At 44.8% G+C, this 26,792-nt stretch overlaps 1 protein-coding gene across 1 annotated transcript in view; it reads left to right on the top strand.

The window, feature by feature from the left end:
* Positions 1–26,792, top strand: part of LOC139274809 (beta-galactoside alpha-2,6-sialyltransferase 2-like) — a 119,365-nt gene that overhangs the window by 44,332 nt on the left and 48,241 nt on the right. Inside the window, exon 3 of the mRNA XM_070891501.1 lies at positions 6,263–6,364. Within this exon, the coding sequence (XP_070747602.1) occupies positions 6,263–6,364 (102 nt within the window). The remainder of the gene's footprint in view (positions 1–6,262; positions 6,365–26,792) is intronic.

Below are 26,792 nucleotides of genomic sequence, written 5' to 3'. Positions count from 1 at the left end.
CGTTTACGGGGTTAAAAAAAATGCACCTGTATCTGTTTGGTCTTAAGTTTGAGTTAGAAACTGACCATAAGCCGCTTATATCGCTATTCTCAGAGAGCAAAGGTATTAATATCAATGGCTCTGCTCGCATCCAAAGATGGGCGCTCACGCTGTCTCTGCATATAACTATGTAATCCGCCACAGACCAGGCACAGAGAACTGCGCTGATGCTCTCAGTCAGCTACCATTGCCCACCACCAGGGTGGAAATGGCACAGCCTGCAGACTTGCTCTTGGTGATGGATGCATTTGAAAAATGAAAAGTCACCCGTTATGGCCCGCCAGATCAGGACCTGGACCAGCCAGGATCCTTTACTGTCCCTTATAAAAAAACTGTGTCCTCCATGTGTCCAGCGTCCCAGCGGAGATGCATGAAGAGATCAAGCCATTCCAGCGATGCAAAGACAAAATGTCCATACAGGCGGACTGTCTTTTGTGGGGTAATCGCGTGGTTTTGCCTAAGAAAGGCAGGGAAACATTCACACGCGACCTACACAGTACCCACCGAGGCATAGTAATGATGAAAGCTATAGCCAGATCCCATGTGTGGTGGCCCGGCATCGACTCAGATTTTGAATCTTGTGTGCGCCAATGCAACACTTGCTCTCAACTGAGCAATGCACTCAGGGAGTCACTGCTAAGTTTGTGGTCATGGCCCTCCAAACCGTGGTCTAGGATCCACGTTGACTTTGCTGGCCCATTTCTAGGCAAAATGTTTTTGGTTGTTGTGGATGCTTATTCAAAATGGATTGAGTGTGTAATAATGTCTGTAAGCACATCCACTGCTACCATCGAAAGCCTATGAGCCATGTTTGCCACGCACGGCCTGCCCGATGTCCTTGTCAGCGACAATGGGTCATGCTTCACAAGTGCTGAATTCAAGGAATTCATGTCTCGCAATTGGATCAAGCACATCACATCTGCCCTGTTCAAGCCCGCATCCAACGGCCAGGCAGAACGGGCAGTCCAAACCATCAAGCAAAGCTTGAAACGCATGCCGGAATGCTCCCTGCAGACCCGCCTGACCGAGTCCTGCTCAATTACTGCATCATACCCCACTCGCTCACCGGAGATCCCCCAGCCGAGCTGCTCATGAAAAAGGCACTCAAAACAAGGCTCTCTCTTGTCCACCCTGATCTCCATGATCACGTGGAGGACAAGCGGCATCAACAAAGCATGTACCATGATCGCGCAAATTTGTCACGCGATATTGAAGTCACTGACCCTGTCTTTGTACTCAACAATGGACATGGCCCCAAATGGCTTGCTGGCACTGTCATAGTTAAAGAAGGTAGTAGGGTGTTTCTGGTCAAACTCGCAAATGGACTAACTTGCAGAAAGCATTTGGACCAAATCAAACTGCGATTCACAGACAGCCACGAGCAACCTGAAGAGGACACCACCAACTGCGACCCTCCGACACACGCACACAAGTGGCAACTGACATCACAGTTGACCACGAAGCTGAACTCACCATCCCCTGTAGCCCACTAAGGCCAGCTGCACAGCAGCCCAGCGAAGAACCAACCAACACACCTATACCTGCATTTGTACCGAGACGATCAACTAGGGAGCGAAAGGCCCCAGATCGTCTCACCTTGTAAATAACTGTACTATTGACTTTGGGAGGGAGTGATGTTATATATACAACCCTGTGTAACCAGTATTATACCACCACCAGAGGGCGTACCTGTTGGAGTCCCAAGGGATCCCAGCATCCCTTGGGAGCAATGTATATAAGCAGGCCTCCCATGCTGTACAATCATTCTGGAGTTAGAATAAAGAGAACTAAGGCCACACTTACTCACGTCTACAGTACTCAGTTACATTACTTTATTATGAACATAACAATACTGTCAACGCCATCTGCTCTTTCTCACTTGTGAACTGTGAGACACCTGGTGACAACTCTATGCTATGGTGCAAAGGATGCACCAAGGTGTGCGTATCTTTGCTGATGCTACATGCGCTTAGGTCTGTTGATGGTGCACCCTCAGAGGCTGGAGGTTCCTCTGAGGAGTTGTCTTCCTCCTCCAGTTGAACAGTGTTTGAGGGGAGCGAGCAGTTTATGGACCGCTAGGAGGGTAAGGAAATGATTTAGAAGTGTTATAATAAGAATGAGTAATGTTGCCATTATGAATATGATGTCATTTCACTGGCTGCTGACATCAGTCACCATATGGGTGACTGCTGTATGCCATGTGGCTGTATAAGATATGATTCTGTCACCAGGTTGCTGGGATGTGCCCCATTCTCCGGCAGAGTGTCTCGAGCTGTCGAAATTTCCAGAGCCGCCTCCTCTGCTCGTGTGAGATGTGCAATTACTGGAGAGCCACCTCCGGTTCTCTCCCTCTCCCTGTTTTTTTGGGCTCTCTTCCTTGCAAGGAGGGAAAGAAGAGAATTTTGAGTGAGTGTGATGGAATGAGTGTAAGGAATGGATGGGTTATATCTGTAGAGGGTGACTACGAGGGAGTGGGGTGCCAATACCAAATTGCCTCCTTCTGTGGCATTACTTGCTATGATTGCATTAGGATGAGGGTTAGTGTGAGGGGTGGTTAGTCAAAATGGGATGTGAATATGTACATAGAGAGAGAGGGATAAGTGGACATGCAAGGTATATTGGTGTGAGGAATTATGTGCAGGAGTAGGCTTGGAAAGGCAGAGTGATGGGGATGTGTTGACAGGCGTTTTAGGATGAGGGTGAGTCTGGCATTGTACTCACCTTTCCTGACCTCATGAGATCATTGAAGTGCTTCCTGCACTGGATCCAGGTCCTCCTGACCACATCTCTGCTGCTGACCTCCTCAGTAATATCCAGACAGGTTCTTTTTGTTGCTTGTGGATGTCTCCGTTGCCTGTCAGCAGGGAAGACGACCTCTCTGCGTACCCTGACAGCCTCCACAAGAATATGCAATGAAGAATCAAAGAACCGGGTGCAGCCCTCTGCCTTTGGATATCTATGTTTCAAAGGTTTTAGATATAGTTTGGCCTTTCTTGCACATCTTCCATCCTCCTCTGGAAATCTTCAAGTGAGTTCAGTGCAAGGCTGCTTTAAATATGGGCGCTGAAAACGAGTCATTGATGACGTCATCAGACCCGCACCATATAATCAAGTTGGGAAATGTGCATGACTCTTTCAATTGGGGCCATTAAATGAAAGTCGCTCTGAGCAATGCGTAGCTCAGAACATCATGTTTCGGACCTGCTACACCGCCCATATGCACCAAACCTGACGCAAAGGTGAAAATTCCGGCCAAAGAGCTTGTACTAAACAAAACTGCTGTGAGGATAAATTCACAGAGATTACAGCACAGATGGAGGCCATTAAGTCCATTGATCCTGTGCTCTTCCAGCATTCAAACTAATCCCATTTCCCTGCAATTTTCCTGTATCCCTTTATATTTTTTCTTCTCAAGTTTTTAGCCTACTCCCTTTTAAATCATGTTGTAGTCTCTTCCTCAATAGCTACCTGTGGTAAAATATTGCTTAGGCAAATGATACAGGTCTATCAGTTAGCTTCAGATACAGATCTTAGGGCTTCCATATCCTAAACTGCATCTACCAGTGCAGCTCTTTCACCCGGGGGAGCACTTAGCAGTAGCCCCTTTAAAACAAATAACGATGATTTGGCTGACCCATGTATTATAATTTTGGGGTTTCTTTACTCTTTTCTAACTCTAGATATTTTTGGCTTCTGTGTTTTCAGACTATTCTTGTAGATGAGACCGAGCTCCCTATGACCCTGAGAGACTGTTTTCACTTCCCAGATATCTTGGTAAATTGAAAGCTTGCCGAGGGAATGAACAGAGAACCTTGCTTAATTTATTTCAGCTATTGGTTATCAAGTGTTCTCATGTGGTGCTCTTTGTCTTTTAAACCGTAAATAGGAATTATTTAAAACTGTGGGAAAGATAAATAAAATATTTTTTAATGGAAAGCATTTTCTTACTCTACAACTTATATTTAAATTATTCCTATTTAAGAATTATGGGCATGTTTTGTTTAATTGGAAATTATTATCTTACAGCTAGCACACTGATTAAATTCCATATTCAAGCAGTGTCTCTTACCAGGGTAATGAAACCTTTATGTTTTTTTTGTTAATTTGTGAAGGAATAGTTAGTACAATATCAACATGATTTATGATTATGCATAAATTGACCACTGACTACTATACCCATTCTTCTTACGGTTTAATTTATGCATTATTGCTGTTGGGTTCAACAACAAATATTATGATTACTTTTTGAATAATTAAGCCCCATGGTGTAATCTCTTTCCATCGAATCATAGAATCATAGAATGGTTACAGCATGAAAGGCGACCATTCGGCCCGTGACGACCCTCAGCTTGTCCCACTCTCACACCCTTTCCCCGTAGCCCTGCAATTTTTTTCCCTTCAGATATTTATCCAACTCCCTTTAGAGAGATAAAATTGAATCTGTCTCCACCACCCTTTCAGGCAGTGCATTCCAGATCCTAACCACTCGCTGCGTAAAAAAAGTCTTGTCTTACATCGCCTTTGGTTCTTTTGCCATTCACCTTAAACCTGTGTCCTCTGATTCTTGACCCTTCTGCCAATGGGAACAGTTTCTCTCGATCTACTCTGTCCAGACCACTCATGATTTTGAACACCTCTTTCAAATCTCCTCTCAATCTTCTCTGCTCCAGGGAAAACAACCCCTGCTTCTCCAATCTATCAACATAACTGAAGTCCCTCATCCCTGGAATCATCCTTGTGAATCTTTTCTGCGTCTTCTCTAAGGCCTTCACATCCTTCCTAAAGTGTGGTGCCCAGAATTGGTCACAGTACTCCAGTTGGGGCCAAACCAGTGTTTTATACAGGTTCATTATAATTTCCACACTTTTGTATTCTATACCTCTACTTATGAAGCCCAGGATCCCGTAAGCCTTTTTAACTAAATTCTCAACCTGCCCTGCCACCTTCAATGATTTATGCGCACACATTCCCAGGACTCTCTGTTTGTGCACCCCCTTTAGGGTTGTACCATTTAGTTCATATGTCTGCTCCTCATTTTTTCAATCACAATGCATCACTTCACATTTTTCTGTGTTAAATTTCATCTGACACTTGTCCACCCATTTCACTAGCCTGCCTATGTCTTCATGAAGTCTATCATTCTTTTTCTGACTGTTCACTACATTTCCAAGTTTTGTGTCATCTGCAAGTTTTGAAATTTTGCCCTGTACACCCATGTCCAAGTCATTAATATATATTAAGAAAAGCGGTGATCCAAAAACCGACTCCTGGGGAATAGCGCTGTATACCTTCCTCCAATCTGAAAAACAACTGTTCACCACTACTCTCTGTTTCCTGTCACTTAACCAATTTCGTATCCAGGCTGCCACTGTCCCTTTTATTCAATGGGCTTCAACTTTGCTGGCATGCCTATTATGAGGCACTTTGTCGAATGCCTTTTGGAAATCCATGTACACTACGTCAACCACATTACCCTCATCAACCCTCTCAGTTACCTCATCAAAAAACTCGATCAAGTTGGTTAAATACGATTTGCCTTTAACAAATCCATGCTGGCTTTCCTTAAATAATCCACTCCTATCCGTGGCCAATCCAAGTGTTAATTCTGTCCCTGATTATTGTTTCTAAAAGCTTCCCCACTACCGAGGTTAAACTGACTGGCCTGTAGTTGCTGGGTTTATCTTTACATCTTTTTTGGACAATAGTGTAACATTTGCAATTCTCCAGTCCTCTGGCACCACCTCTGTATCTATGGAGGATTGGAATATTATGGCCAGTACCTCTGCGATTTCCGCCCTCAATTCCCTCAGCATCCTAGGATGCTTCCCATCCGCTCCTGGTGATTTATGTACTTTAAGTACAGCCAGCCTTTCTAGTACCTCGTCTTTATCAATTTTTATCCTATCAAGTGTCTCCACTACCTCCTCCTTCACTATGTCTATGGCAGCATCCACTTCCTTGGTGAAGATAGATGCAAAATACTCATTTAGTACCTCAGCCATACCCTCTGCCTCCATGCATAGGTCTCCTTTTTGGACGGTAATCGGCTCAACCCGATTACAATTTTACAATTTATATACCTATAGAAGACTCGCTCTTAACTATTTTGTGTAGTATCTTGGGGGAATTTAAATTTACAAATTGCCTCAATTGCTCAGATTAAGCCATAATTTTTTTTCAAATATTAAAAAAGTTAATGTTTTGTTTCTATCCTGATTTGCAGATACTTGTTAACCCAGAGCACAAGTTTAATAATAGCACTCTATTCAAGAATGTTGTTTTGGTGGCCTGGGATCCTGCACCTTACTCAGTAAACCTCCTTAAGGTAAGAGGGACTGATGGAAACATTTCTGCTGGACATTTAAACAGTGTGTACTATTCCAGAAAGACAAGAGATCAACTTTGTGTCAGCTTGGCTCAGTGGTACCACTTTCATCTGTGTCACACAGTTGTGGGTCCTATTCCTGGACTTGAGCTCATAATCAAGGTTGATATTTATTTCAGTGTAATACTTGGGGAATGCTGCATTTTTGAAGTTGTTTTTGGATGAGATGTTAAACCGAGACCCCGTCTATTTGTTCCAGTGGATGTAAAAGATCTCCTGGCACTTTTTGAAGAAGAGCAGGGTGTTCTCCTTGTGTCCAGACCAACATTTATCCTCCAGCCAAAACAGATTTAGCTGATCATTTATCTCATTGCTATTTGTGGGGCTTTGAAATGTACAAATTATCTGCCCTGTTTTTCTATCCACATCATCATTTATCCTCACATGTAATACCATAATTGGTTCAATCCTCTTTTCTTAGCTTGTTAGCCTTCATTTTTACATCCCTTACCCTGGGAAACAAATGGTCTCATTAACATGTGCATCCTTGTGTATTGCAATGTTAAGTTCCTCTATTAACATGGCTTCTTTAGTTATACTCTCGAGATAGGATTTTGCACATGAGTTACTGCATGAGGTTTGTATAGAATGATGGTGGTCATGCTGTGTTGCTGAGCTCTGATATTATAGAGAGTATTAGCATTAGATCAGCTGAAGAATGTGTATTAAAAGAAACGGGACAAAAGAGGGAACCAAGATACTTTTAGCTTTGCAATGAGTGGATGGATTGTTAAAGATGAGCTTATCTCTTTAAGAAGTGATTTAAGCTGACTTACTGTGGATCAGAAAACAACAATTCAATTAAGACTTCTTCGCATCAATCTTCAAATAAACACTGAGCAAATTCCAACTCTACTCTAACTTTTTTTGGAAATCTATACAAAGGTAAATAAAGGATACATTATGAAGAAAATCAAGCAGATGCCTAGAAGACACCTGGACTAATTAAATTTGCCTTAAATAACCTTGTAATCCTCTATTGGGAGAATTCCTTCCTTGTGCAAAGTCTCTATTCTCTAATCTCTATTTAGCTGTTCCTGATGCACCAATATGAATTTGGAATCTTGTGGAACAGCGTTGTCAAAAAATGACCTGTGGGTGAAATGTGGCTCCCAAACCTTTTTAATTCAGCCCTCGCAGCACAGGCAACACAGTTCTATTCATTCTTATACAGTACAAAATGATTAAATGAATCATTATTTTGCCATATTTATCTTCTTCCACCTGCAATGCCAATCTCTGTACTGGGGACAGTCATTTTTTCATGCCTCTATTTTTTCAGGCGGCAGCTGTTTATGATTCTGCCATCTCCATTTGCAATGTTTAATCTCTCCTGTCTTTCGCCCTATCACAGACCGTCCCTTTTGTTCTTTCCTTCCCTCCCCCCTTTCCCTGCCTCTGCACTTACTTAAAATCTGTTACATCTCTAACATTTCCAGTTCTGACGAAGGGTCTCAGACCTGAAACCTTAACTGTTTCTCTTGCCACGGATGCTGTCTGGCCTGCTGAGTGTTTCCAAGATAATTTGGCTCGAATTCATTTTTAAAATATCAATGAATGGTAAGAATGTGGAACGCACAACCATTAGGAGTAGTTGAGGCGAATAACATAGATGCTTTTAAGGGGAATCTAGATAAACACATGAGGGAAAAAAGAATAGAAGGATGTGTTGATAGGATTAGATGAAGAACAGTGGGAGAGGGAGCGGTCATGTGGAGCATAAACACATGCATGAACCTGTTGGTCCAAATGTCCTATTTCTGTGCTGTAGACTATGTCATTTTATGTAAATAAAGTTTATATGAAATGAAAAGGATTTAGTGTTCTTAAAACGTGCTTCATCATTTATTGGCTCTACAGTATTGAAGTCACCAACATGTTAAACTGTATTTATGTCATTTATAAAAAACAAAGTCAAATATGATAGAACTAGTCAAAATATTAGTTTAATCATTTTCCAGGTTTGGACGTGGTCAGTGGGTTATGGATAGTAAGAGACAGATGAGTGTCAGTTGGAAATTATCTTGTCTGTGAGCATGACCTTAAAGGTGTACAGTCCTTGCATGGCGATGAGGTTGAGGGCACAGGATTGACATAGGTGGGATTGTAAAATTGTCATTTGAGTTTCAGTGGGGCCTAAATGGTGGAGCGGTTGGATGATTAGGGGCAAAGCAGATCAAGATACAAGTTGAAATTGCAGAGAAGGAGCAGTTTCTCAGTGCAGAGACCATGTAAAGACAGCAAGGATGAGATTTTGATGAAGCAGTTACGAGGGGTCATTGTAATAGACGATGTGGACCTTGAAAGAGAAATGGGAAGATTGGTAGAAAATGCAGTGCTGAAATATGGAGAAGGTGTCAAAGGAGATATCAACAGTGCTAGATTGAAATTGCATGGAAAACAACTTTGACTTATCAGAAATAGACTGTATAAACCAAGACATAAGCTGTATGTGACTATTAAAAGTTTTTAGGTAACGGTTTGAGAGTGTGGTCAGAATGTGGGGCTTGGTTAATATTTGAGTCTGTCCGGTGGTTGGAAAAAACAGCCTGGTTTTTGCAATCCAGGTCCTTGTCTGTCAGAAAATATCTGCATTTTATTATTTGTTCTTGAGGTGTGAGTAACACTGGCAAAACAGTATTTATTGCTGATCCCTAATTGTCTTGAGGGGGTTAGGAAAGTCAACCACATTTGGAACTTAGTTATCTGTGGCAGATTCAGTAATCTGCTACCTGACCCAGGTAGGTCTGCAATACCAGGACACTATTGATTGACCTGCCAACCTTGTCCACTAATGAGAGGCATAACTGTTACTTGATTTCAATGGAAATGAAAATTGGGCAGATTCTATAATGGGTGGGGATTCTGCTCCACCAATTTACCACCCAATTGGTGAAGGTGAAAATTACTCTCAAATTTTCACTTATTGCACTTACCTTGCAATTAAAATGTCACACAATGGCCTTGAATTTCTGTGATGGCTGCCCCAATCTTCCACTGTGAGGTCAGAGGAACCCCTGGAGAACTGTCACAAATAGCCTTTTTTCAACTGTTTATACTGTTACTCCAGGGTTTCCACCCATCTCTTGCCAAAGCTAGAGTTGCCATGGTTCCCATGGAAATTCAGAATTAATGTTTTGTCAAAGTTGCTGTATTTTAATGTCAATTTTAAATTGTATATCATTTAATGTAATTATTTGCTTTAAATAATCAATAGCAAAAAAAATTAGTGAACTCTGAAGTGCTTTGAAACAGTTTCCTACTTTTAAAGTGCTATATAATTAAGTTGTTGTTATAAACATCGCAATTTGAGTCCACCGGCTACTGTATGTTATGGACTTATAACAAAGTTCCTCGTGGCTTTTACGACCCAACGCACAATGTTATTTAGACAAAAGGTTGATATTTATGCGCTAGTACCAGTGTGAGTCGACAGGAGGTAATAAACTCTTCCCCCGTTTGACGGCAAAATTTCAACATCAAAAAAAGAGCTCATGAATCCCTACAATGGGCTTTAATTGACGATTTAACTAATGTGTAGATTCTGTTAGAATGCTGTTTAATATTGGATGATCACCATCACAAAGAAGGCAAATTGTGTCGTGATGTTACCATCTGTTGCAAGATGATAATTTAAGTGCACATATAAGCTGATTTTCCTTTAAATAAAACATTATGGGCTCAATTTTCCCCAAGCCCATTTTCTGGTGTAGGCCAGAAATGTGGCAGAAGTATTTAGCCAAAGTTTCCTCGATGTGTAATTGGAATTTGGCGCTGTGCAGCGTGTCCTGTCACCTCGGGGGATGGAGCCTGCTGTCTGCGCCAAAAAACGAAGCTGCACCTTCTGCGTGGAAAAAAAAGTTCCGTTTGTGACTTCTTTCCGATGGACACGCATGTGCAGTACAGCTCGAATTTGGCAATCGGCCATTTTAAAAAAGCCAGTTGTGTGTTACAAGTGCTGCGTGAGAGCATTGGAAAAATCGCAGCTGCAGCTGCCTCATGATGGCTAAGTTATGCAGCATGCAGCACACAACAGTGAACTGACCGACAATCTGAGGGGAGTACAGCAAGTAGCCTCTGGAATGGTCCAGGCATCGGAAACGCTGTTTCAATATGCCAATGGTCCTCTCAATGATGCTCCGCGTAGCAATGTGCAACATGTTGTATTGACGATCAGCTTCCATCTGGGTTAGGCGTAGGGGCGTCATGAGCTAGGTGGCGAGGCCGTACTCTTTGTCTCCCAGTAGCCAGCTCTGCCCTTCTGGCTGTTGCTGAAACATGGCAGATATAACGCTGTCGCATAGGATGAACGCATCATGGGTGCTGCCAGGGTATCTTGCATCGACTGACATGTCGTCACACACGAGCTGCACATTAATGGAGTGGAAGCCTTTTCTGTTCCTGTACATCTCGGAATCCTTCAAAGGTGCTCGCAAGGCGATGTGGGTACAGTCAATGCAGCTCTATACCTTTGGGAAGCCAGCAATCCTGGAGAAACCCACAGCCCTGTCATGGATTGCTTGGGCGGTCGTGGGAACTCTACAAAATAATTCCTATGTGTGTACAGTGCAGCCGTGACCTGGCGACTGGAGACATGTGTTGCATGTTGAGAGATGGCACACACATCCCCAGTTGTAGCTTGAAATGATCTGGAGGCATAGAATGAAAATGTAGCTGTAAACATTTCAACTGACAAAGCAGTCCTCCTGATGCTTTTAGGTTGCAGGTCTGCTTTGACCAACTCACAGATCTCACTTACAACTTCTTTGCGGAAACGCAGCCTTCTGACACAGTCTACATCACTCAGGTGCAGGTATGAACATCGATATACCCGAGGTGGGTAAGGCTTCCTGCCCAGCACCCTACGGGCTCTGATGTTCCTGATGTGATGAAGTCGAATCAATTGTCTCCTATGTAGCACCATGATGCAGAAGGCTCGCACAAGGTATATCAAGGTATGCCCCCATACTTAAATTTAACCTTTGAAAGAAGCTCAAAACAGCAGGAAAGCAGGCAGCACAGGTTCTGTATGGATGTATGGATGGACCACACCCAAAGGACTTGTGACTTCCCTTCTCCCCACCAACCCCCCACCACCCCAACACACCTTGAGTCTTGCGATTTCTTTCTCTCCCTCCCCCTCTCCGGGCTCCAAGCCTTCCGATCGGCACCTCGCTCTCTCTCTCTCCTCCCCGTCTCCCCCATGGCTTGTTTTGTAACTGAACCCCAAGCCGCAATGTCCGAGCGCGAAGCCGATGCTGCTGGCCAAACTTACGACCCTCCAGCCCTGCTTCAAGACGTTCGCTGGTGGCGTGTGAGTGAGTAAAAAATTGAGAAATCCAACAAATTTATACTTCTACGTTAACAGGTAAAAAAAAAGTTGAACTTTATTATTGATTTTGACAGTGTTCTTGACTCCCTCCAAAATCTTCGATTTAAAAACAATGGCATCTTTCAGCACAGATTTGTGAATGTGCGCTGGTTTTCTTAACTCACCAGTGGGTTTTTCGGGAGCGGCCAGATACGCCAACCTAAGAGAAAAAAATGTTGGCCGAGCTGCGAACAATTGAAAAAACCGGCGCAGACATGACGTAAAAAAAAACTGGCCTAGAAAAATCGTAACTAAATCAGTTACACCGGCGCAGATCGCAGGGGGAAACTTGGGAAAAAATAAATACGCAAGAAAAAACGGCGCGCAGCAAAAAAACGGTGCAAATGACCGGTGGAAAATTGCGCCCTTAGTAAGTAGGTGAAGATGTGGGTGATTTGCAACTGAATGTTTTAATCCATGTTTAATATTGTACAGGTACATACAGTTGCAACATTACCAAATAAGATGTCAAATCCGTAGCCTGGAAATACTTGTTTATGTGCAAATCGTGGGCAAACTACTGGTTAGTAAAATTCTTGGCGAGAGATCTTCCATGCTGGCTTACCCATAATGTGTTTGCTTTCAGTCTGCGAGTTGAAGCTGTGGGAATTCTCTCCTGCACCGTAGGCTTGAAGGAAGCAGCACTAAATTCGCTAAAGCATCTGGAAGCCAGTTAAGCTACCCAACGCAGCAGAGAGAAAGTAAAGTTGGCTGATCACTGATCACATTGTGGAAGATGAACTCCTAAAAAAAAAACATTTACATTTGCCAGAAACAGCAAGTTTTCTGCTCAGACAAAAGAATGCAGGCACTTAAAAGGACTGATACCCTCCTCCCCTACCCAAAGCATCTGCTGTGAAGGAGGAGGTAGCTTAAAGCTGGCAACAGCAGTCATCCACCGTGGTCTTGGATATAACTGACTCACATGCAGTTCACTGTCAGTGCATAGCCCAGGGAGGTCTAGAACCAGCAGAATCCAAGCAGGTTTGCAGTGATGTCCTGCAACCAGCCATCATACTTCCATTAGAAAATCACAAAGGAGTTGGAGGTTAAGGGGGTCACAAGTGACACATAAACTGGCACAACAGGAAGATACCATTTCAAATTACATTGACGCCATTCATGGCACAAACATAGAATCATAGAATCATGGAATGGTTACAACGCAGGAGGCCATTCGGCCCATCGAGCACATGCTGGCTCTCTGCGAGAGCACTCCGGCTAGTCCCACTCCCCACCCTTTTCCCATAGCTTTGCAAAATCTTTCCTTCAGCAACTTATCCAATTCCCTTTTGAAAGCCGCAATTGAGCCTGCCTCCACCACTCTTTCAGGCAGTGCATTTCAGACACTCGCTGCGTTAAAAAGTTTTTCCTCGTGTCGCCTTTGGTTCTTTTGCCAATCTGTATCCTCTGGTTTTCAGCCCTTCCACCCATGGGAACAGTTTCTCTCTATCTACTCTATCTAGACCCCTCATGATTTTGAACAACTCGATGAAATCTTCTCTCAACCTTCTCTGCTTTAAGGAGAACAATCCCAGCTAATTAACAAAAAGGAAGAATCTTAAATGAGCAGCCTCCAGCAGTCCCGTTAAGGCCCACTCAACACCTGGAAAAACTGGGACTAACATGCACTTTGCATGTTTTCCCCTTTCTCTGTGAAAATTGCAATCAGAGCTCTACAGCTGGCATAGGTCACTATTTGCATATTTAAATTGCTTCCTGCCTGTTATTCAAATCATCACATGTTTCCCTTGGAGAATGGTGTGAAAAATTTGCAGGCTGATTAATAGTCTGACAACACTCCTTGCCATGGCTGCAACCATCTTTATAACCTTCAATCGGGTGGTTAGTCCCAGAGGGTTTTATGGGCTCCCACAATCCATACCATTATAGTGGGGGATGCACCTCCATCCACTGGATGCAAGTATCCTGCTGGATGTTAATCCAGAACTTTGAGCTGGAGCTCTGGTCTCTGGGACTGTCAAAGGGAGTGGGATTCAAATCCTGCATCTGCTGATTCTGAGGTGGGAATGCTACCACTAAGCCAAAGGCTCTCTCCAGTAATCTAGGCAGTAGCTTCTTTCATTTACTAAAAAGCATTAAGAAAACAGATGACAGAGCACCATACAATTACTTGAGTAGTGTACTATATTTCATGTTATTAACAAATCTTAAAACTATTGAGGCATCTTCTTTCTTGTTCATTCAATTTCCAGATAGACATGAATAGCACATCATTCAAATGGGACACAGAGACATTTCCCCTTTAAGAATCTGTCTCTATACTGGGTCCCATTCGTCACGTCAGGTTTTCCACCTCCGCTGTACATGTGGGCTGTGTTCTACAAACACTTCTCAATATGCCACTTGTCAATAATAGAAATTCATTATGTCATTAGCATTTTTTAAATGGCTATTTGTGTATTTTTATTACAACAACATCATCTCATAACAAGTGGAGAACCAGAATCATGGAAAATATGCAGATCATTTAATTTCTCAAATGACCCATACATAAAAAGTAAACAGGAGTTATTTTTGTTAAATTGAAATAAATGCACCATCTATAAGCTTCCAAATAAGTTACTGATAAATATTCATGATTAGTAGTTGATGCTATCTATTGCATCAGGTAAATTAGTTGCAGAAATGTTTCAGTTAATGGAGTTGGCCGGCATCCACAGTATGAAGTAATTGAAATCCTGAAGATTTATGTTCCAAATTTCCAGTTATGGCAGAAGGATTACTTTGTACTAATGAATCAATTTCTTTTTTTAACTGATTAATGCACTCAGTCACTCCTGAACCTCCTGACCCATTAGCAGTGCTGGAAAAGTAATTACCTGCTTGATCCGGCAGCAAACGTCTCCATTTAGCTGCTGCTGGGAAACTCGGCCCACAGCCATTAAACTTAAATCAGGCTCCCAACTGCAGTGCGAATACACAGCTGCACTGTGGGAGCCTGATTTAAATATTATACAGAAATATAGAAACATAGAAAATAGGTGAAGGAGTAGGCCATTCGGCCCTTCGAGCCTGCACTCACTATTCAATAAGATCATGGTTGATCATCACCTTAGTACCCCTTTCCTGCTTTCTCTCCATACCCCTTGATCCCTTTAGCCGTAAGGGCCATATCTAACTCCCTCTTGAATATATCCAATGAATTGGCATCAACAACTCTGCAGCAGAGAATTCCACAGGTTAACAACTCTCTGAGTGAAGAAATTTCTCATCATCTCGGTCCTAAATAGCTTACCCCTTATCCTTAGACTGTGTCCCCTGGTTCTGTACTTCCCCAACATTGGGAACATTTTTCCTACATCTAACCTGTCCAGTCCCGTCAGTATTTTATATGTTTCTATGAGATCCCCTCTCATTCTTCTAAACTCCAGTGAATACAGGCTCAGTCGATCCAGTCTCTCCTCACATGTCAGTCCTGCCATCCCGGGAATCAGTCCGGTGAACCATCGCTGCACTCCCTCAATAGCAAGAATACCCTTCCTCAGATTAGGAGACCAAAACTGAATACAATATTCCAGGTGAGGCCTCACCAAGGTCCTGCACAACTGCAGTAAGACCTCCCTGCTCCTATACTCAAATCCCCTAGCTATGAAGGCCAACATGCCATTTGCCTTCTTTACTGCCTGCTGTACCTGCAGGCCAACTTTCAACGACTGATGTACCATGATACCCAGATCTCGTTGCACCTCCCCTTTTCCTAATCTGCTACCATTCAGATAATATTCTGCCTTCGTGTTTTTGCCACCAAAGTGAATAACCTCAGATTTATCCACATTATAGTGCATCTGCCATGCATTTGCCCACTCACCTAAACTGTCCAAATCACCCTGCAGCCTCTTAGCATCCTCCTCGCAGCTCACACCACCACCCAGCTTAGTGTCATCTGCAAATTTGGAGATATTACATTCAATTCCTTCATCTAAATCATTGATGTATATTGTAAATAGCTGGGGTCCCAGCACTGAGCCCTGCGGCACCCCATTAGTCACTGCCTGCCATTCTGAAAGGACCCGTTTATCCCGACTCTCTGCTTCCTATCTGCCAACCAGTTCTCTATCCACGTCAATACATTACCCCCAATACCATGTGCTTTAATTTTGCACACCGATCTCTTGTGTGGGACTTTGTCAAAAGCCTTTTGAAAGTCCAAATACACCACATCCACTGGTTCTCCCTTGTCTACGCTACCAGTTACATTCTCAAACAATTCTAGAAGATTTGTCAAGCATGATTTCCCTTTCATAAATCCATGCTGACTAGGACCGATCCTGTCACTGCTTTCTAAATGCGCTGTTATTTCATCTTTAATAATTCATTCCAACATTTTCCCCACTACTGGTGTCAAGCTAACCAGTCTCTAATTCCCCGTTTTCTCTCTCCCTCCTTTCTTAAAAAGTGGTGTTACATTAGCTACCCTCCAATCCATGGGAACTGATCCAGAGTCGATAGACTGCTGGAAAATGATCACTAATGCATCCACTATTTCTCGGGCCACTTCTTTAAGTACTCTGGGATGCAGACTATCAGGCCATGTGGATTTATCGGCCTTCAATCCCATCAATTTCCCTAACACAATTTCCTTACTAATAAGGATTTCCCTCAGTTCCTCCTTCTCACTAGACCCTCTGTCCCCTAGTATTTCCGGAAGGTTATTTGTGTCTCCCTTCGTGAAGACAGAACTAAAGTATTTGTTCAATTGGTCTGCCATTTCTTTGTTCCCCATTATAAATTCACCTGATTCTGACTGCAAGGGACCTACATTTGTCTTTACTAATCTTTTTCTTTTCACATATCTATAGAAGCTTTTGCAGTCAGTTTTTATGTTCCCAGCAAGCTTCCTCTCATACGTTATTTTCCCCCTCCTAATTACACCCTTTATCCTCCTCTGCTGAGTTCTAAATTTCTCCCAGTCCTCAGGTTTGCTGCTTTTTCTAGCCAATTTATATGTCTCTTCCTTGGATTTAACACAATCCTTAATTTCTCTTGTTAGCCACAGTTGAGCCACCTTCCCCATTTTATTGTTACTCCAGACCGGGATGTACAATTGTTGAAGTTCATGCACATAGATTGGGTTAACCAAACTGGAAGCAACACGGTGGAGGAGGATTTCCTGGAGTGCATAAGGGATGGTTTTTTAGACCAATATGTCGAGGAACCAACTAGGGGGGAGGCCATCTTAGACTGGGTGTTGTGTAATGAGAGAGGATTAATTAGCAATCTCGTTGTGCGAGGCCCCTTGGGGAAGAGTGACCATAATATGGTGGAATTCTGCATTCGGATGGAGAATGAAACAGTTAATTCAGAGACCATGGTCCAGAACTTAAAGAAGGGTAACTTTGAAGGTATGAGGCGTGAATTGGCTAGGATAGATTGGCGAATGATACTGAAGGGGTTGACTGTGGATGGGCAATGGCAGACATTTAGAGACCGCATGGATGAACTACAACAATTGTACATTCCTGTCTGGCGTAAAAATAAAAAAGGGAAGGTGGCTCAACCGTGGCTATCAAGGGAAATCAGGGATAGTATTAAAGCCAAGGAAGTGGCATACAAATTGGCCAGAAATAGCAGCGAACCTGGGGACTGGGAGAAATTTAGAACTCAGCAGAGGAGGACAAAGGGTTTGATTAGGGCAGGGAAAATGGAGTACGAGAAGAAGCTTGCAGGGAACATTAAGACGGATTGCAAAAGTTTCTATAGATATGTAAAGAGAAAAAGGTTAGTAAAGACAAACGTAGGTCCCCTGCAGTCAGAATCAGGGGAAGTCATAACGGGGAACAAAGAAATGGCGGACCAATTGAACAAGTACTTTGGTTCGGTATTCACTGAGGAGGACACAAACAACCTTTCGGATATAAAAGGGGTCGGAGGGTCTAGTAAGGAGGAGGAACTGAGGGAAATCCTTATTAGTGGGGAAATTGTGTTGGGGAAATTGATGGGATTGAAGGCCGATAAATCCCCAGGGCCTGATGGACTGCATCCCAGAGTACTTAAGGAGGTGGCCTTGGAAATAGTGGATGCATTGACAGTCATTTTCCAACATTCCATTGACTCTGGATCAGTTCCTATGGAGTGGAGGGTAGCCAATGTAACCCCACTTTTTAAAAAAGGAGGGAGAGAGATAACAGGGAATTATAGACCGGTCAGCCTGACATCGGTAGTGGGTAAAATGATGGAATCAATTATTAAGGATGTCATAGCAGTGCATTTGGAAAGAGGTGATATGATAGGTCCAAGTCAGTATGGATTTGTGAAAGGGAAATCATGCTTGACAAATCTTCTGGAATTTTTTGAGGATGTTTCCAGTAGAGTGGACAAGGGAGAACCAGTTGATGTGGTATATTTGGACTTTCAGAAGGCTTTCGACAAGGTCCCACACAAGAGATTAATGTGCAAAGTTAAAGCACATGGGATTGGGGGTAGTGTGCTGACATGGATTGAGAACTGGTTGTCAGACAGGAAGCAAAGAGTAGGAGTAAATGGGGACTTTTCAGAATGGCAGGCAGTGACTAGTGGGGTACCGCAAGGTTCTGTGCTGGGGCCCCAGCTGTTTACATTGTACATTAATGATTTAGACGAGGGGATTAAATGTAGTATCTCCAAATTTGCGGATGACACTAAGTTGGGTGGCAGTGTGAGCTGCGAGGAGGATGCTATGAGGCTGCAGAGCGACTTGGATAGGTTAGTGAGTGGGCAAATGCATGGCAGATGAAGTATAATGTGGATAAATTAGAGGTTGTAAACTTTGGTGGTAAAAACAGAGAGACAGACTATTATCTGAATGGTGACAGATTAGGAAAAGGGGAGGTGCAACGAGACCTGGGTGTCATGGTGCATCAGTCATTGAAGGTTGGCATGCAGGTACAGCAGGCGGTTAAGAAAGCGAAATGGCATGTTGGCCTTCATAGCGAGGGGATTTGAGTACAGGGGCAGGGAGGTGTTGCTACAGTTGTACAGGGCCTTGGTGAGGCCACACCTGGAGTATTGTGTACAGTTTTGGTCTCCTAACTTGAGGAAGGACATTCTTGCTATTGAGGGAGTGCAGCGAAGGTTCACCAGGCTGATTCCCGGGATGGCAGGACTGACATATCAAGAAAGACTGGATCAACTGGGCTTCTATTCACTGGAGTTCAGAAGAATGAGAGGGGACCTCATAGAAACGTTTAAAATTCTGACGGGGTTAGACAGGTTAGATGCAGGAAGAATGTTCCCAATGTTGGGGAAGTCCAGAACCAGGGGACACAGTCTAAGGATAAAGGGTAAGCCATTTAGGACCGAGATGAGGAGGAATTTCTTCACCCAGAGAGTGGTGAACCTGTGGAATTCTCTACCACAGAAAGTTGTTGAGGCCAATTCACTAAATATATTCAAAAAGGAGTTCGATGAAGTCCTTACTACTAGGGGAATCAAGGGGTATGGTGAGAAAGCAGGAATGGGGTACTGAAGTTGCATGTTCAGCCATGAACTCATTGAATGGCGGTGCAGGCTAGAAGGGCCGAATGGCCTACTCCTGTACCTATTTTCTATGTTTCTATGTTTCTATGTTTCTATGTTTCTATCCATGTGATCCTTAAATGTTTGCCATTGCCTATCCATCGTCAACCCTTTAAGTATCATTCGCAGTCTATTCTAGCCAATTCTCGTCTCACACCATCGAAGTTACCTTTCCTTAAGTTCAGGACCCTAGTCTCTGAATTAACTGTGTCACTCTCCTTCTTAATAAAGAATTCTACCATATTATGGTCATTCTTTCCCTAGGGGCCTCGCACAACAAGATTGCTAATAAGTCCTTTCTCATTACACATCACCCAGTCTCGGATGGCCAGCCCTCTAGTTGGTTCCTCAACACATTGGTCTGGAAAAACATCCCTAATACACTCCAAGAAATGCTCCTCCACCGCATTGCTACCAGTTTGGTTAGCCCAATCTATATGTAGATTAAAGTCGCCCATGATAACTGCTGTACCCTTATTGCATGCATCCCTAATTTCTTGTTTCATGCTGTCCCCAACCTCACTACTACTGTTTGGTGGTCTGTACACAACTCCCACTAGCGTTTTCTGCCCTTTGGTATTCCGTAGCCCTACCGATACAGATTCCACATCATCCAAGCTATTGTCCTTCCTTACTATTGCGTTAATTTCCTCTTTAACCAGCAACACCACCCGGTCTCCTTTTCCTTTCTGTCTATCCTTCCTGGATGTTGAGTTCCCAGCCTTGGAACTATTACAATGAAATGTCCCACCTCTCCTAGATGGGACACAGACACAGACTCACCACATAACCCACTGTGGTAAAAATGGCCGGCGGGTTGGAGTCATATTGCGAGTTTTTAAATTTTGAAACCCCCGACCCTCTGCTGCCCATCATGGTGGGGGGGGCATCTAAATTCCCCCGCCCCGTCCCACCCCCCACTAAGTCTGAAGTACTGAGTTTAATTTTAAGTAAAACAAAAGCTGATCTGTTTAATGATTGCGATCTGCTAACACAAAGGCTTATCAGTGCTAACTTGTGTAAAAGTTTGTTTTGTTGGATTGTGTACATTGAGAGGAAGGGACGGGGGGAATTTTTAATATAAAATGGGTTGAAAGGATTTTCTTTTGGTATTTGAGAGGAATGTCAGTCCTTAGTTAGCATTCAGACAATATCTGATGAATTGCTAATATTGCCAATACTTGAAAAAAATAACTCCCTAAAGAATAAGAGCTGTGATTTTTCAGTGTAAGCAGGGTGGGCAGACAGCAGCTGCATGTTCCTGCCAACATGCTGCCTGACTCTTGTTTCACAGGCTATCCACAGGATAGTGACAGATTGGATAGGTTTACTATCGAGAGGGAGATGGAAACAGCTGGGCTGGAGGAGTACTGGGACAACTCTGAACAAAAGTTAGATGTATCAAGGAAAATGAAAACGAAATGGCCTGAAAATATGACCGGGAAAAGGGACAGTGGCAGCATGGGGCGAAAGGGTCGAGAACCAGAGGACACAGATTTAAGGTGATTGGCAAAAGAACCAAAGGTGACATGAGGGAAAAAAACATTTATGCAGCGAGTGGTTAGGATCTGGAATGCACTGCCTGAAAGGGTGGTGGATGCAGACTCGATCGTGGATTTCAAAAGGGAATTGGATAAGTACCTGAAGGGAAAAAAATTGCAGGGAAAGGGCAGGGAAGTGGGACTGACTGAAGTGCTCATGCAGAGAGCCAGCATGGACTCAACGAGCCGAATGGCCTCCTTCTGTGCTGTAGCCATTCTATGATTCTATGGGGCTGAAATTGCCCCTTTTTTTAAGAGCCATTACAGAGGTGCTAACGGTGCGGAAAGCAATCACCACTCGGTCAGTGCGGAGGGGCCGAGATTTTATAACAACATAAGAAATAGGAGCAGGAGTAGGCCACCTGGCCCCTTGAGCCTGCTCTGCCATTTAATAAGATCATGGCTGATCCGATCACGGACTCAGCTCCACTTCCCTGCCCGCTCCCCATAACCCTTTATTCCCTTATCGCTCAAAAATCAGTCTATCGCCACCTTAAATATATTCAATGACCCAGCCTCCACAGCTCTCTGGGGCAGAGAATTCCATAGATGTACAACCCTCTGAGAGAAGAAATTCCTCCTCATCTCAGTTTTAAATGGGCGGCCCCTTATTCTGAGACTAGTTTTAGTTTCCCCTATGAGTGGAAATATCCTTTCTGCATCCACTTTGTGAAGCCCCTCATTATCTTATATGTTTCGAGAAGATCATTCTTCTGAACTCCAATGAGTATAAGCCCAACCTACACAACCTATCCTCATAAGTCAACCCCCTCATCTCCAGAATCAACCGAGTGAACCTTGTCTGAAAAATCTCCAATGCAAGCATATCCTTCCTTAAATACGGAGACCTAAGTTGTACGCAGTACTCCAGGTGTGGCCTCATCAATACCATGTACAGTTGTAGCAGGACTTCTCTGCTTTTATACTCTATCCCCTTTGCAATAATGGCCAACATTCCATTTGCCTTCCTGATCACTTGCTGCACCTGCAGACTAACTTTTTATGTTTCATGCACAAGGACCCCCAGCACTTTGCAATCTTTCTCCATTTAAATTATAATTTGCTTTTCTATTTTTTCTGACAAATGGATAACCTCACATTTTGCTACATTATACTCCATCTGCCAAAATTTTGCCCACTCACTTTGATACGTCCTTGCTATACAGTACAAATGCACGCGAGGCCCATGCTTGAGAGAAGGTCAGTCTGTGACCTGTCCTTTATTCCTTAGCACTCAAGTGATGGAAGTGGGTGGAGCTTCCCCTTTTATATCTGAAGGTCCAGGTTAGGAGTGTCTCCCACAAGTTCACCACCTTGTGGTCAGTGTTCTCACAGTGTACAACTTAGGTCAGATCATACATGGGTTACAATGCTGGTTGAATACATGACACACTTAGCCTGTCTCTATCCCTTTACTAAATTTCTAAATTGCCCTCGTTTATTTTGGAGTGGTGTACTGGACCGCCGCAGCTGTCTTCCCGTCCCGTCCAGCACTTGCCGTCCCCTTACCGACCAACGGCGACCCCCTTTCCGCCCGGTGTGGGAAATTGCCCCGCGGGAGCGGATCGCCTGCCAGTCGATGCCCCCAACAGCTTTCCCAGTGGGAAGTTTCTTGTCGGCGGTGCGTCTACCCTTAAAGGGAAGGGCGCACTGCCGCGGCCGCTGTTTTATTTTAATTGTCGGCCGACTCTGAAGTCAGCCCGACAATGGCGGCCACGGGTTCAGCCGGGCCACCAACAGGCAGCCTGCCACCCCCTCTTGGGTACCGGGCCAATGGCCCGGCCAAAACCTTCCCTGGTGGCCCAGTGTGTGCCACTAAAGTGGCTGCAGAGCTTGCAGCATCCCTCCCCTTTAACTGAAGGCGAGGGATGTTGTGATGCGTCAGCGCGACGCGGCATGTCAGCGCGGCGTTGATGACTCATTGGAGCGGCCAACTCGACCAAAGGTCACTTCCGCCCCACAGCTGCCTGGAACACCGCACTGATGGCAAAAAAAACGAAGTGCTCAATTTCGCTCGAAACTCCACCCCATGGATTGGGGCGGAGAAAAAAGAAAAAAAACAGTGAGTGCACCCCGAGCAGAGGACAATTTCGGCCCCTATGAATCCTCATTTTTACTCTGAGCAAGCGACGAACATGGGTCTGGCGATGTAAGTATCAAACTTGCCCTGGCTTGCCAACGTGTGGCCCAGGCCATTTTATCTGCTGAGCCTCAATTATATACACCAGGCTCGACACCCAGCTGAACCTGGCGTCAATGATGTGAGGCTGGCAGACGAGAGTTGGGGGAGCAAAGCAGAAGGCCACAACAGGGACCTGCAGAAACAGTCCCTGACAGCCAGGTAAGTGAATCAGGGGAACAGCGGAGGGCGGGGGTGACAGTCGGGTACGCAGTCTGGGCATGGGGGAAAGGAAGCCCACGGCAGAAGGGGCCTGAAGGAGCACGCCTGCTCCTCCTGGTCCACAAGAAAACAGTATAAAAACTTAAATTTACTCACCTCTCTGCCCTTCCTCTGGGCCTGTTGCTCCATGGCGCCCATTGTTCCTGATGATAGCGGCATCAGGTCCTGAATACAAGTTCCAATGTTGTCGGAGTCTGAAATACGTCATTGGATGTCAACTTTTAACAGTCAATGATGCCCTCATCTGCCTGAGGTATTAGCCCTGCGCACTGTCCAAAACACGCCAATTAAAATGTCGCATGAGGCACGTGAGCAGCCTGGACCCAATGAGTTGTACATTCCACTCATTTTAACCCCCCCCACCGCCCCCGCCCACCCACACCTCGTACCGTATCGCCTCAGACCGTATTCTATCATGTGTTAGATATTAGCTCAGTGAGAGGGTTGTGTCTACTCTGTCTTCTTGAGATTTTGACCAAAGATTTGATTTCGCTCTGTGTAATATCAGATTCTGTTTGTATCGCTTGTGGTTGTAATAGGTCACTGACTGCTTTGTGCACTACAAATGCCAACTTTTTATTATTGTGATTAAAAGCTTTAATGCAGAGTGTTAAGTCCCGACTCTAATGTACTGACTTACACGAGACACATGCTGAAGTCAAGGTCACTCAGGACCTGCATCTTTAATTCCAGCTCTCCAGTGCTGCACTTGCCTGAGACCTCCCTTTATATACCACAGTGGGACAGGTATGGAGTGTCTCCTGCAAGTGCACCCCTGGTGGTAAGGTATGCTTATTGTTACAGGTCATATCCAGTTACAGTCATGTATAGCATGGTAAGATACAGTTATATACAATAATGTGAGATACATGACATCACCCTCCCCCAAGGTCTTATTGCCTTTATGGATTCAGTCTCTCAGGTGGTCTGCGCTCTCGCGTGGAGCGTCTTAGTTGTGGTTCAGTTGTTTGCCTTGGTGCCTGTTTTTCATTCGGTGTGATTTCTGGTATCTCGCCTGGGCTGTCTGTTGAGACTGCCCTTTCCTCAGGTTGTTCCACCTGTCTGTCCATCAGGTGTGGTGTGAGTTCCACATTGTAGCCTGTCTCTGGTTCTTCAGTGTTATCAGTGAATCTACGTTTTACTTGGTCTACATGCCTCCGGCAGGTTTGGCCATTGTCCATTTGTACAACCAGTAGCCTGTTTCCCTCTTTGTCTGTTACTGTCCCTGCAAGCCATTTGGGACCCCAGCCATAGTTTAGCACAAACACTTTGTCCCCTACCTCATTCCACCTCCCCCTCGAATTTCAGTCATGGTACTCAGTTAGCTTTTGACGCTTAGCCTCAACAATTTCATGCATGTCTGGGAGGATTAACGAGAGCCTGGTCTTTAAGGTTCGTTTCATCAATAGTTGCACGGGGGAACCCCAGTCAACGAATGCGGATGAGATCTGTATGCCAGCAGCAGTCGCGACAGGCGGCTTTGCAGTGTGGGACCTTGGATTCTGAGCATGCCTTGTTTAATGATCTGCACTGCTCGCTCCACCTGGCCATTGGAGGCCGGCTTGAAAGGTGCGGTCTTAACGTGATTTATACCGTGGTCAACTATGAAATCGTGAAATTCTGCGCTGGTGAAGCACGGACCATTATCACTGACCAATATGTCAGGAATGCCATGCGTTGCAAACATGGTTCTAAGGCTCTCCACAGTGGTGGAGGTGGTGCTCGAGTTTAAAATGGTGCACTCGATCCATTTTGAAAATGCATCAACGACTACGAGGAACATTTTGCCCATGAATGGGCCCGCATAGTCTACATGCACCCGCGACCACAGTTTGGTGGGCCAGGGCCAGGGGCTTAGGGGGACCTCCCTAGGGGCATTACTGAGTTGGGCACAAATGGTGCACCGACGGACGCAGAGCTCCAAGTCCGTGTCAATGCCAGGCCACCAGACATGAGATATGGCTATGGCCTTCAGAAGGACAATCCCCGGGTGCTCGCGATGGAGCTCCCGGACAAACGTCTCCCTGCCTCATAAGGACATAACTACTCGGCTGCCCCACATCAGGCAGTCTGCCTGTAGTTCATGCATGCGCCTATGGAAGGGTTTAACCTCTTCGGAGCAGGCATCGCGAACCTCTGCCCAATCACCGGTTAAAACGCATCTTTTAACTAGAGATAACGTGGGGTCGCTGGTCATCCAGGCTCTGATTTGGCGAGCTGTCATGGGCAAACCTGTGGATTGAAAAGCATTGATTGCCATGACCATCTCACAGTCCTGTTCGTCGGACCCTTCTGTGGTCGCCAGGGGTAGCCTGCTAAGCGCGTCGGCACAGTTGTCTATGCCTGATCTGTGCCTTATCGTGTAGTCGTAAGTCGCCAGCACGAGTGCCCACCGCTGAATGCACGCCGAGGCATTGGCGTTGATTGCCTTACACTCGGATAGTAGGGACGTGAGGGGTTTGTGGTCGGTTTCTAATGCAAACTTGGCCGCGAAAAGGTATCGGTGCATCTTTTTGGCACCATACACGCAAGCAAGCGCCTCCTTCTCAACCATACCGTACCCGCTCTCTGCCCGCGAAAGTGACTTGGAGGCATAAACAACGGGCTGCAATTTACCCACATCATCAACCCCATACGCACCCAACCCCGTACACTGACGCATCACACGTAAGGACTAACTTTTTATCTGGGTCAAAAAAGGCTAAAACACTGTTGGAACATAGAAGGTTGCGTGCCTTATTGAAGGCGCGTTCTTGGACGTCCCCCCAAAACCAATCGCACCCCTTTCTGAGTAGCACGTGGAGAGGCTCCAGCAGCGTGCTCAAGTTCTGCATAAAGTTCCCAAAGTAATTGAGTAGCCCGAGAAAGGCGCTCAGTTCCGAGACATTCCAGGGCCTGGATGCCAGGCGAATCGCTTCGGTTTTGGATTCATTTGGGCGGATTCCATCAGCGGCAATCCTTCTGCCCAAAAATTCAACCTCAGGCGCGAGAAACAGACACTTGGATTTCTTAACTCTTAGACCTACCCAATCCAATCGACTTAGTACTTCCTCAAGATTGCGGAGATGAGAGTCGGTGTCCCTGCCCGTGATGAGTATGTCATCTTGAAACACAACCGTCCCCGGGATGGACTTGTGGACTTGAGCAGACTTTTCATGTTGCGCTGGAATATAACAGCTGCTGACCTGATGCCGAATGGGCATCGATTGTACACAAAAAGGCCTCGATGTGTGTTGATGGTGGTGAGTAGCTTAGACTCTTCGGTCAGTTCTTGCGTCATATACGCAGATGTGAGGTCAAGTTTCGAGAAAAGTTTTCCTCCAGCCAACGTGGCAAATAGATCCTCCGCTTTGGGCAGCGGGTATTGGTCCTGTAGGGAGACATCTTTTATGATAGACTTGTAATCCCCACAGATTCGCACAGATCCCCATCAGGCTTCATGACGGGGACGATGGGGCTTGCCCAGTCGCTGAATTCCATGGGAGAAATTATGCCTTCCCGCAGAAGCCGGTCCAGTTCGTTTTCAATCTTTTCCCT

This window comes from Pristiophorus japonicus, chromosome 10, assembly GCF_044704955.1.
Source record: "Pristiophorus japonicus isolate sPriJap1 chromosome 10, sPriJap1.hap1, whole genome shotgun sequence".
Lineage (NCBI taxonomy): Eukaryota > Metazoa > Chordata > Chondrichthyes > Pristiophoridae > Pristiophorus > Pristiophorus japonicus.
Note: the sequence above shows the minus strand (reverse complement) of the source record. Positions and strands in the feature narration are given on the sequence as shown.